Below are 12,045 nucleotides of genomic sequence, written 5' to 3'. Positions count from 1 at the left end.
ACAGAAGAATGCAATGGAACTGCATTCGACGGCGGCCCCTGTGGAAGGATTCATACTGGTCACCATGGCAACAGCATGAAGGCTATACAGGAGCCCATTGCTGACAGACAAAAACATATAACAGTGCGTTTGTGTGTGTGTGTGTGTGTGTGAATGTGTCATTTGGAAAGGGTGGTCCCCGAAAGTGATGAACTAAAAAGTGGTCCCCACAAAACACATAAACCGGTCTGTGTGTGTGTGTGTGTGTGTGTGCGTGTGTGTGTGTGTGAATGTGTGCCTGCAAACAATCAAGGCCCTTACCTCTGCTGCCATGGCAACAGAGTCTTTCAGTGGGAGTGAGTGAAGTCAAAGCGAGAATAACAAATGGAGAACGAGGAAGGAGGAAGCTGCTCTGGTTCTCTACACTGTTCAGTCGTTGCTGAATTTATCCGGCGCAGTGGGAAAGTCTCCGTTCCGGCAAAGAAAGCGATCCAAGATGACTTGGACCGCTCACAAAGCAGGGGGCGGGGCAGAATGGTGTTGGAGAATGGTTCTCCCGTGTTTTTTTTTTTTTCGATTCCTGTGCATCATGTCATGTCACTCTTCCTCCCCCTTGGCCTTTAAATCAAGTCAGTTCCACTCGATTCGTCACCTCCTCTGTTATCGATTTGTTCTCACTTGCTTTTCCTGACCCCTGCACGTGTGCGCCCTTGAATGTAGCACACACATACACGCACGCACAAATCCCCGTTCGAGACTGAGCTCGCTTGTTGTCATTGTCATCACTGAGTGCAGTGCGTCAGCATATTTTAATCCATCAGGAAAAAAATAAAATATAATCATGACTAAGTCCCAGTTGCACCTAGAAATATAAATTCTTAACGAAGCGGCAGCAGCACCTTCCAGCGTGGTTTTTTTTGTGTTTCCTTTCAGCTTTGGTGTGGCCCGACCCGAGTGGTCAATGCAGCCCAAACCCCGCCCTCTCTTCTCTATCTTAACCAATTCGGTCCTCTGTGGAAGTTTTTTTTTTTTTTTTTTTAATGGCAGGCCCCGCCACTTTCTGTCAGCACAGCATTTGTGCTGCTGCTGCTCACAATTTGCGGGTTGGTGGACATTGTGTGTTGGAGATTTGCTTCCTATGTGCACTCTAGCAAACAACATGGATGTTTGCTTGTTTAAAATTCCAAAGTCATTTGCTTATTTTAACATTCTGCAGCCTCCGGCGACTTCTGCGAATCAACACTAGGCATGGCGGGTTGGCTTCGCAGGCAGCTCATGTATGTTTTTCATCGAAAAGACAAGATGCGGACGTGGATGTGGGGTCAGACATTCTTTGCCTTGGAATCAAAACCAAACGAGTCGGTGTCGTCAGGCGCATCTTCATCATCTTCCGAGCCGCTTGATCCTCACTAGGGTCGCGGGGGGTGCTGGAGCCTATCCCAGCTGTCTTCGGGCAGTAGGCGGGGGACACCCTGAATCGGTTGCCAGCCAATCGCAGGGCACACAGAAACGAACAACCATTCGCACTCACACCTAGGGACAATTTAGAGTGTTCAATCAGCCTGCCACGCATGTTTTTGGAATGTGGGAGGAAACCGGAGCACCCGGAGAAACCCCACGCAGGCCCGGGGAGAACATGCAAACTCCACACAGGGAGGCCGGAGCTGGAATCGAACCCGGTACCTCTGCACTGTGAAGCCGACGTGCTAACCACTGGGCTACCGGGCCGCCGGTTTACATATTATACCTTTTGAATATAGATAGCGCGCTAATGGCTTTGCAAATGAAGCAGGGAGACAAACATTGATCCATATTCTGCCCTAAAAAAGGTGGATGAGTAGCCTAAATAAGCAATAGGTGATGAGACATACGCGGCCTTATCCTTCTTCCTCATGGGGTTGAACTTTAGTCCTCTATGGCTGATCCAAAGCGGAGTCAATGCGTTACCCGGTCTACGGGTTTATAAGTCATCAGCTCGGCAGCAATGGGAGTGGGGATGGAGTGTGGGGGGTCGGGGGGAGTTGTTGGAGGCTGAAAGAGTTGAGACGCAGAGGAAAACACTTCCAACTTTTCGCCGGAGCTCCCATCATGTGGACAGACAGGAAAGCAGATGTCCAGGACGCTGGAAGGAAACGAGCAAGCAACGCTCGCCGTCTTATCAACAGTCTGATGGCGCTGACTGGGGACATGGTGGACTTGGACAAGTACATCCAAGGTAAGGAATCCCAACAACTTGTCGGTATTGGAGCGAGTGGAAGCATCCACGGAGCAAATACTTGGCGACTGTACTTTTGTGCTTGACCCGAGTGTTTATTTTTCATCTTAAATGTTGAGCTTGTGCGAAGTGAAAAGAGGGAAACATTTGGTATAAATAGAATGTTAGAAAGATTGAATGAGAGCTGTTCTCTCGCCGCAACAACGAGGTGCTCTAAAGTGTCCATTGACCAGACCAAAGCCCCGGGTCTACACGCTGGCTAACGAAACAGACAATAAATAACATAAAAATCACCTCCTTGCTACACTACCGTTCTCTGTGCGACATGCAAACACTCAGGTCGACAACGATGCACTCTATCAAACTATCCTCAGAGAGGATGCTTTTATTGGGCAATGTGTCGTGCGTAGGTGTGCGGTTGCGGACCCGGATGGAAAATGGAGCAGTCAGGCAGGCAGGCCCCGGCGGAGCTGCCATTCACTTGTGCCGCGGCTCAGGCGGTGGGAGTGGCCTGCATGGTCGATTGGTCGATGTCGTTTCTTCCGTGCGGCTAACTAAGAATCAAAATTTAGCGGCGACGTTTCACAATCGGAATAGTTCCACTCGATTCTTGGTCATCGACGGGCAGCCCTTGTCACGCAGCGATGTTTTAGCCACACCCCCCAAAAATCTGGAAAACGGAAATGGTGAGAATATTCATTCATTCATTCATTCATTCATTCATCTTCCGAGCCGCTTGATCCTCACTAGTGTCGCGGGGGGTGCTGGAGCCTATCCCAGCTGTCTTCGGGCAGCAGGCGGGGGACACCCTGAATCGGTTGCCAGCCAATCGCAGGGCACAAAGAGACGAACAACCATCCACGCCCACACTTACACCTAGGGACAATTTAGAGTGTTCAATCAGCCTGCCACTGTTTTTGGAATGTGGGAGGAAACCGGAGCACCCGGAGAAAACCCACGCAGGCCCGGGGAGAACATGCAAACTCCACACAGGGAGGCCGGAGCTGGAATCGAACCCGGTACCTCTGCACTGTGAAGCCGACGTGCTAACCACCGGACTACCGGGCCACCCATGGTGAAAATAGTTTCACGTGATTTTTCAGCCTTTGCACATGTTTTCATCAATTATCTTCAAACTTGTATCATGTATTTAGAAAACAAATGTAAGATTTCAAGGGCTGGCCCGTGATCAAGTTGTTAGCTCGTCGACCTCACAGTGCAAAAGAACAGAGTTCGATTCCATCTCCGGCCTTCCTGTGGGGAGTTTGCATGGTCACCCCGGGCCTGTGTGGGTTTTCTTCGGGTACTCCGGTTACCTCCCACATTCCCAGTCTGATTGAACACTTGAAATTGTCCCTTGGTGTGAGTGTGAATGCGGATGGTTGTTGGTCTGTGTGTGCCCTGCGATTGGCTGGCAACCGGTTCAGGGTGTCCCTCGCCTACTGCCCTAAGACAGCTGACTTAGGCTCCAGCACCCCCCGCGATTCTTGTAAGGATAAAGCAGATCAGAAAATAAATGAATGATGAAAATTAGATTTCACCTTCCAGTTTCTTTTCTACTGACAACAACAGATTCAGAGACGTAACACATATTGCAATTATGTTGTAGCTCACCAAAATGAATTGAGCACAAATTGGGGCAAATTTCCCTTGCAGCTTTTTGTAATTGTCCGCACGTCTTCCCAGACAAGTGGTTTGCGCTGCAGCTGGCCGTGTGGGCCCTCCGAGGGGTGACGCGGGTGATTCTAGCCAACAACCCGCTGAGTGGTGCCGTCATGCTGCTCGCACTCTACTGGGCCTCCCCCTGGCAAGGCCTGCTGGGAACGGTGGGCCTGCTGACCTCCACCCTCACCGCGGTCATCTTGGGACTAGACAGGTTGAAGCCACAACCGCTGACACACACAAGCTTTTTTTTTCAAGGATATTCCAGGAGTGGGAGTAAGTTACATACTGTAGGTGCAAGTCGAGAAGAAATGTTCACCTTGCCCAACACGCGTTTTCTTTCATGACCACCCTTCCCACTTTAACGTCCGCATGCTGCCTTCAGGGACCTCCGCCTTTTCTCGATATAAGTAACACGTCGGAGTGGTCTGTCGAGTGGGGCCATCATCGAAGTCACAAAACAGCATTTACAGATTTTGGAACTCGCTTCGTATACAGGACGACCCGCGTTATTAGATACTGCGGCCATTTTGGAGAAAATTGGAGACTTTAATGTTGCGTCTTATGGCCATGAAAATACGGTACACTAAATATTGGTGATAGAATGTTCCGGTGCCTCAGTATATTAAGACTGTGTGGAAGGAGCAGTAAGATGGCGCCAATTATCTGCACCACAGATTCGCATTTACGTGGCACACACTCAGATCCTTAACTCATTTAACGCCAGCTTAATTGGGAGAGCCGGCGCCAGCCATTTTGGATCATTTGGACTAAATTTTGAAGGCTATTTCCAACACAACTTTCACTTTGATGCTGTTTTTTTTTCTATTTGTGATACTTTGATTGCAAACAGCCCCTTTATCATTTAAAAAAAATACAAAACACCAAAAACATAATTTTACATTTTGGCACTAAGTGATTTTTTTATTTTTTTTTTGCAAACAGAATTTTACATTTTGGCATTAAATGAGTTCATAACAAAACAAAACAAAACATCTGATTCCATATTAAGTCAGAACACCCACTTCTGGGATATTCTGAAGTAAGCCTTGATTTGTTGACAGTTTTGGTCATCAACCCGTGTGTCCGCAGTGCAGAAGTGCGGGGAGGACACCACGGCTTCAATGGAATGTTGGTTTCCCTGCTAATGGGTGCGTTCAACAGCGCCGGAGACTGGTACTGGTGGCTGCTGCTGCCCGTTTGTTTGGGCTCGGCCACAAGGCAAGACATACGCACATGTCGATATTATTTTTTTAAGACCTGACTTGAAACCCTAAACACAATTTAAAACTGGAATTTGAAACACTGACCCAAGTTTGAAACATTGTTTGAATGTCATTATGTCAGTTCGATGTTGTTTCAAAAAATTGCATCAAAAGATATCATCATAATCATATCACTTGATTCCCCCCCCCCCCCCCCCCCCCCCCCCCCCCCCCCCGATAGTGTCTTCTTCTTCAGTGGTCTCTCTCAAGTCCTGGACCGCTGGGACCTGCCAGTTGCGGTTTTTCCCTTTAACATGGTCATCGTCCTCTACTTCCTATGCACCGGCCGAGATAACCCCTACTTCCCGCACCATCTCGCCATAGCGCCGAGCGCCGCGCCGCCCAACGCCACGGCGCTCAGTGCAACCGAGGTATCATTTCCGGTGTTTAACCTCCAAGTTGGCTTGCTCAGACCAGCTAATCGGGGAAGGGGAAATCCAAACATGATTGGGCGAGCTAGCCAGGCCTATGTGAAGACATTGTAAATGTCACGTTTTGGTTTTGCGGTCTGGCCAGCAGGTGGCATGAGCGGTCTTTCTAGCGCACCTGCTGCCAATCTGTAATCTATAGATGCACTATTTAAGGACTCCACCGTCCTACACCTGTTGTGGGAGTATTGTCTCTGCCACTGCTAGCGCCACTGCTAGCGCCACTGCTAGCGCCACTGCTAGCGCCACTGCTAGCGCCACTGCTAGCGCCACTGCTAGCGCCACTGCTAGCGCCACTGCTAGCGCCACTGCTAGCGCCACTGCTAGCGCCACTGCTATTTGACTTATTGGCTTTTGACCTTGTCGTGATTTCGCTTTATTGTTCTCAGTACCCATTTTTGAGTAAGTACTGTTTTGTTTTGGTGATCTGGCTTTTTGTGCGTGTACAGGTGTTACATTGTTTTTCGTTTGTATTTTGCGGTCTTTATTTTTCTTCCTTGCCCTTTTGTGCAAGCACTTTTTGTTACTCGCTTGGATTTGCCTCCTGGTCCTTATTGTGGACCAGCGCTTTATGTTCTCGCATTATTTTTGGTGCGATTCAGACATTAAATTGTCTTTTTCTCTACGGAGACCTTGTTTTTGTCTACGTTTTTGGATCCCCCCCCAAACTCTTTTCATCCGAGTCCTAACAGTAAATGGGGCTGATTGAAGTAAAAAGTCACATTGCTTTTGTAGTTCTATCATAAGCCGGCATTACTATTTGACTAAGAGTAGCAACAAACAAGGTTGAGATATGATCGGATAAAAATGTCACACATTGGTATCCTAAAATAGCAAATGTCTCTCCCCTCTCTGCCTCCTTTTTAGCATCTATTTAGCATTCACGTCTGTTTCTTCACATCCTTCCTATAGTTCCCCAATTCCCTTCTCAGGAATTCAAAGCATCTGAATTTCCCCTTCTCAAATCTGTCCTCCATCACTTTATCAGCACCTTCCGTCTTATCGCTCCCTCGCGCTCCAGTCCTCCTTTTGCAGTTTCAAAGCCTTTTTCTGTTACGGTTTCCCGACATGAAATAATGGTCTTTTCTTTCCTCTTACTCTGACTCCCTCTCCGCTTTCCATCTCTCACTTCCATTTCCCGATAGTCCTCGGCCACCGGAGATGATGATGATGATGACGTGGGTCCTATTTATACTTCATGTATTCATCTTGCAGTCTGCCCAAGATGGCAACTCGGCATATGAAATCTAAATTGTATGGAGCAGAGTCGGGCGAGGGCAGCACGCTTCCAGTGGTTGCAATTCATCAAAATGTGATATTGTATAAAATTGACAGTCAACAAATTTGATTGATTAAAAATAAAGCCAAGTAGCCCATACAAAAAGGGGATTCAAAATGCCCATCACGCCCTACTTAACCGTGATAATGGGAAAAAAAAATTACAAATACTATGCCTGGAAAAATGTGACCTCATCATTCTTGTACTTACACATAACTATGAGGCGCTCTAAAATGGCCACTCCAGACCGAAGCCCCAGTCCACATGCTGACTTGGTGCACTCTCAATCTACAACGAGGCACTCTAAACATGTGACATCCCGATGATGTTCTCTGGCGAACAGGTGTTACAAGGTATCCCCCTCGGAGTGGGTCAGATCTTCGCCTGTGGTTCCCTGGGTCCCTCGCTGCTCATCCTGGCCGGACTCTGCCTTTATTCCCCACTGCAGGCCATCCATGCGCTGCTGGGCTCTGCAATTGGAACACTAGCTGGTGAGTTTCAACCGCTAAAAGAAGAATCAATGACAACTACGGGGAATGGACATCCATCCATCCATTTTCCGAGCCGCTTGATCCTCACTAGGGTCGCGGGGGTGCTGGAGCCTATCCCAGCCGTCTTCGGGCAGTAGGCGGGGGACACCCTGAATCGGTTGCCAGCCAATCGCAGGGCACACAGAGACGAACAACCATTCGGACTCACACTCACACCTAGGGACAATTTAGAGTGTTCAATCAGCCTGCCACGCATGTTTTTGGAATGTGGGAGGAAACCGGAGCACCCGGAGAAAACCCACGCAGGCCCGGGGAGAACATGCAAACTCCACACAGGGAGGCCGGAGCTGGAATCGAACCCGGTAGGTACCTCTGCACTGTGAAGCCGACGTGCTAACCACTGGGCTACCGGGCCGCGGGGAATGGACATGGCGTGTATATTTGGCATCCTGAGCTCGGATTTCTTTGAAGTGGTTTATTTGCCCGCTCGGCTGACACCCACGGCACTCACCATGCCCTCCTTTAAAAGCCATACGTGCACACTCAAAAGTTACCAATCATACAGTGGAAATTGAAGACGGCAACTCCAAATGGAGAAATAAATACCGTACATAAATAATACCTACACCTATTATTATGTTTGAAAACACAAAACAACTTTTTTTATCCGAACACTCAATTAATTGCTGGCGGTTGAGTTAGTGAAAAAGAGTGGATTGCCTCGCTCTGGTGCACCTGTGTCAACATAGCACCCCCCCCTCTGTGGATTTTGTCTCCTGTGGACACATGTCAGAGGGTCGACTTCGAGCTGAGGGGCCATTAGAGACATTCATTCATCTTCCTAACCGCTTGATCCTCACTAGGGTCGCGGGGGGTGCTGGAGCCTATCCCAGCTGTCTCCGGGCAGTAGGCGGGGGACACCCTGAATCGGTTGCCAGCCAATCGCAGGGCACACAGAGACGAACAACCATCCGCACTCACACTCACACCTAGGGACAATTTAGAGTGTTCTAAATTGTCCCTAAATTGTAGAGTGGGTGGAAACCGGAGCACCCGGAGAAAACCCACGCAGGACCGGGGAGAACATGCAAACTCCACATAGGGAGGCCGGAGCTGGAATCGAACCCGGTACCTCTGCACTGTGAAGCCGACGTGCTAACCACTGGACTACCGGGCCGCCCCATTAGAGACATCATTCAGGATTACCTCTCGTACACGCAACTGTGGAACTCGCATGCTCGATTTCTCAAGTGCTCTTTTACCTCTGCTGAAATTCTTTTGCACGCCATTCTGGAATCTGTTTCTATTATCTTCGAAAATATGCCAGCGGTGCATATGAGAGCATTCTCGTCATGTCGATCAGTGAGAAAAATTTTTTTTGTAGGGTGTGTGTGGGGGAGCATGAATGAAAAAGGACATTTCATGAGTGTGAGGAAAAAATAATGCACAGTACTAAAATGCTCTCATACGGGATGTACGAGAGCATTCTGTTTTGTTTTTGCTCCAATACACGGTTGAAACGCTCTCATATGCTGTCCTCCAAATTATGAAAATACTCTCATTCATGATATAGATTATTTTTCTTGCTGAAGTGCATTACGAGATGCTCTCATACACATGATTCAAATGTCTCACGAATACAGATGTCGTTTTTCGGTACATGCTACTGAAATGCTCTAATATTGTCCAGAAAAGTTCTCACATACTGCTGCTTCATTCCTATGCACATATGTCATATGTCATATGTCATATGCACAGTCTCACGACTGATTTTTTTTTCCCAATTATTATACACGACTAAGATGCTCTCATTCACACAACTGAAATGCTTTAACTCATCAATGATTTTGTATTGTTTTGTGTTTTTTGTTATTGTAAAGTGTCCTTGGGTGTCTTGAAAGGCGCTTATAAATAAAATGTATTATTATTATTATCTCTGTGTGCCCTGCGATTGGCTGGCAACCGATTCAGGGTGTCCCCCGCCTACTGCCCGAAGACAGCTGGGATAGGCTCCAGCACCCCCCGCGACCCTAGTGAGGATCAAGCGGTACGGAAGATGAATGAATGAATATATTTTTTTTTTAATTATGAAGTAAAATTCCAATGAATATCTAAAACAGGGATGTCAAACTCAGTTCCTTGGGGGCCGCTGTCCTGCATGTTCTCCAAGTCTCCCTGTTACAACACACCTGATTCAAATGAACATGTTCAATGTCAGGCTTGCCCAGAGCTTGCTGATCATTTGAATCAGGTGTGTTGCAACAGGGAGACTTGGAGAACATGCAGGACAGCGGCCCTCCAGGAACTGAGTTCGACACCACTGATCTAAAAGCATTTCGGTTTCATAGATGAGTAAGGGTGGGGAAAAAAAAATACTGTTGTAGTGTGTGAAATGGTGTCACCATGCGGCTGGTGTTAGTACTGCCAATTGATCTGCGTGCATTCCAGTGAGTTGTGACCATGAGTATGCGTGTTGATGCAGGGTTGTCCATGGCAGTGCGCCACGAGTCCCTCTATACGGGTCTGTCCGGGTTTAATGGCGCTCTGGGGTGCATGGCTGTGGGAGGACTTTTCTTCACCTTCAACTGGAGGACCCACCTGTTGGCCATCGCTAGCGGTAAGACACAGCACATAGACGCCAGCGAGGACTCGAACTTACCAGAAGTGTCAAAAAAAAAAAAAAGGTTTCTGCTGAGGCCTTCATGAGCGATGTGTCCTCCTCAGCGTTCCTCTCTGCTTTCGTCGACATTGCTTTAAGCAATCTGCTGGCAGCTGTAAGTAGCCGTCAATGCATGCCAAGTTCATTTTGTGACTTCATCTCTTTCAAACCAAAAACCTCATTCATCAAAAAAAAAAAGATAGCACATTAATTAAAACAAACTCACGCAAAAAAAAAAATCTCACTCCAACATACTAAGAACCTAATCACTACACCCGCAAAAAGTTGCCACTCAAAAAAAAATCATACCCACCAAAGAAAATGTCACCAATAAAACTCTCATGCGCACCCAAAAAAGAACTCGCACTGCAAAAAAAAAAGTTTTAAACCAAAAAACTCCCAACTTGTATCAAAAATTCTCAGACTAATCGAAACAAACACAAAAGTCTTACTCAGACTAAAAAAAGGCCTCTTGCCTAAAACCTTTTACGTACATTAGAAAAAAACTCATTCACAAAAAAAATCTCAATCCCCAAATCCTTTGCAAAACCTCCAAAACTCTCTTGCTCACAAAATTTAATTTAAATTTAAATTTAAAATTCCCCAGTGTGGGACAAATAAAGGATATCTTATCTTAAAACTCACACATGCACACACAAAAATATCAAAACACCAAAAAAAAAAATCTCACTCACACCAAAAACCGAATCCTTCCTCACCATAAAACTTCTCACCTTCACCAAAACTCATTTTCACTCACCAAAAGACTTCTCCCATGCACATACTCGCACACAAACCTCTCTCACATGCCGAAAAAACCTCACTCATACAAAAAAACCCATTAACAAAACTCTCTGCCTCTCACCCCCAAAATGTTCACAACTAAATAACATGCACCAAAAAACACATCGACAAAAAAAACCTACCGTAATTCTCATGCAAAAGTTTTTTTTTGTAATTGAGATATTACGTATGGAAAAAAATGTCACATGACGTGAAAGCGATTCTTGTTGAAACCGGCAATCGCAAAAATGCTCTTCAGATGGGCACGCCGGCGTGCAGTTGGGCAGCCACGCTGAGCGTCACGCTGCTCCTGCTCCTGACGGGCACTTTGTCGGCGTACCGAATCCCCCTGGCTCGGGTCAAGGCCCCCGAACGGAACCTGCGCTCTCGCGACCGCTGGGAAGCTGGCGACACCGAGGAAAGAGACAGCACTGACGTGTAGCTCGAGACATTCTCGCCATGAATCTGGTCCAGAAGATCAACCGCAGTTACGCGGTTGAAGACAACTCACAAGTGACAACTGGAGGCGACTTTTATTATTACCGTGCACAAGTGAAGGAATAACTGCATGTTCTTTTTCTCACAATGTTGCCCTTGTGGGTGATTTTTCAAAATCGTTCACAGCACGATTCCCCTTAAACCAGAGGTGTCAAACTCAAGGCCCGGGGGCCTGATCTGGCCCACCGCATCTTTTTATGTGGCCCGTGGCAGCGAATCAAACATGTTAACTTTCATGATGCTCGCTAAAATCTGTACCCGAAATTTCAAATTCATCATAAATAAAAGGGATATTGTAAGCATTTTCTTGTTACCAAACCCCCTCATCACAGTAAGTTACACAATCGCTCAATAAACCGTTATTCTTGACTTATTCATTCAGTTTCGGTCATAACATTCCTCCAAGGGAAACTATCATGAGTTTGACACCCCTGCCTTAAACGCATCGCTCATTTGTAATTGCTTCGACGACTGCCGTCTGCGTACGCCTGCCACAGTGCTTTCGATTTCGATGTCGCGAATCGACATGCTTTCACATGCGAGACTCGATTGCTTTCTCACAGACTGCGGTGATGGGTTTGGTCATAAGAAACATACAAAAGTGCTTTTCAGTCTGTAATCGATTGATTGGTCGAGAGTGAATTGTAGAAAAAAAAAACAAAACGCTAACAAAGTCGAAATACAAAATACTTGCACAAACGTTTTGCCTCTTGAATGAAGGAACATTCTCAGTGCGTACTTTCACTTGAAGGGTGACGTGCGAGTGCTGTTGTGCTTCTCGTCGCG

The 12,045-nt window shown here is 47.0% G+C and overlaps 1 protein-coding gene across 1 annotated transcript; it reads left to right on the top strand.

Moving 5' to 3' along the window:
• Positions 1-2,014: 2,014 nt before the first annotated feature.
• On the top strand, positions 2,015-11,923 carry si:dkey-183c6.7 (urea transporter 2). Its single transcript, XM_052067418.1, has 8 exons — positions 2,015-2,194; positions 3,881-4,070; positions 4,949-5,077; positions 5,303-5,492; positions 7,172-7,319; positions 9,802-9,936; positions 10,044-10,093; positions 11,021-11,923. Exons 1-8 carry the CDS (start codon positions 2,068-2,070, stop codon positions 11,201-11,203), a joined length of 1,152 nt encoding a protein of 383 aa, XP_051923378.1. The 5' UTR covers positions 2,015-2,067; the 3' UTR covers positions 11,204-11,923.
• Positions 11,924-12,045: the final 122 nt, after the last annotated feature.

Source organism: Hippocampus zosterae, chromosome 1 (genome assembly GCF_025434085.1).
Source record: "Hippocampus zosterae strain Florida chromosome 1, ASM2543408v3, whole genome shotgun sequence".
Lineage (NCBI taxonomy): Eukaryota > Metazoa > Chordata > Actinopteri > Syngnathiformes > Syngnathidae > Hippocampus > Hippocampus zosterae.
The sequence above is the reverse complement of the archived record's forward strand: the minus strand, read 5'-3'. Positions and strand labels throughout refer to the sequence as shown.

What these genes read in the sequence shown, in the direction of transcription:
- si:dkey-183c6.7 (XM_052067418.1), top strand. Translation starts at nt 2,068, where the DNA reads ATGTGGACAGACAGGAAAGCAGATGTCCAGGACGCTGGAAGGAAACGA. An exon ending in CTTGGACAAGTACATCCAAG is followed by an intron (nt 2,195 to 3,880) that starts GTAAGGAATCCC and finishes ACGTCTTCCCAG; the next exon opens with ACAAGTGGTTTGCGCTGCAG. An exon ending in CGGCGCTCAGTGCAACCGAG is followed by an intron (nt 5,493 to 7,171) that starts GTATCATTTCCG and finishes TCTGGCGAACAG; the next exon opens with GTGTTACAAGGTATCCCCCT.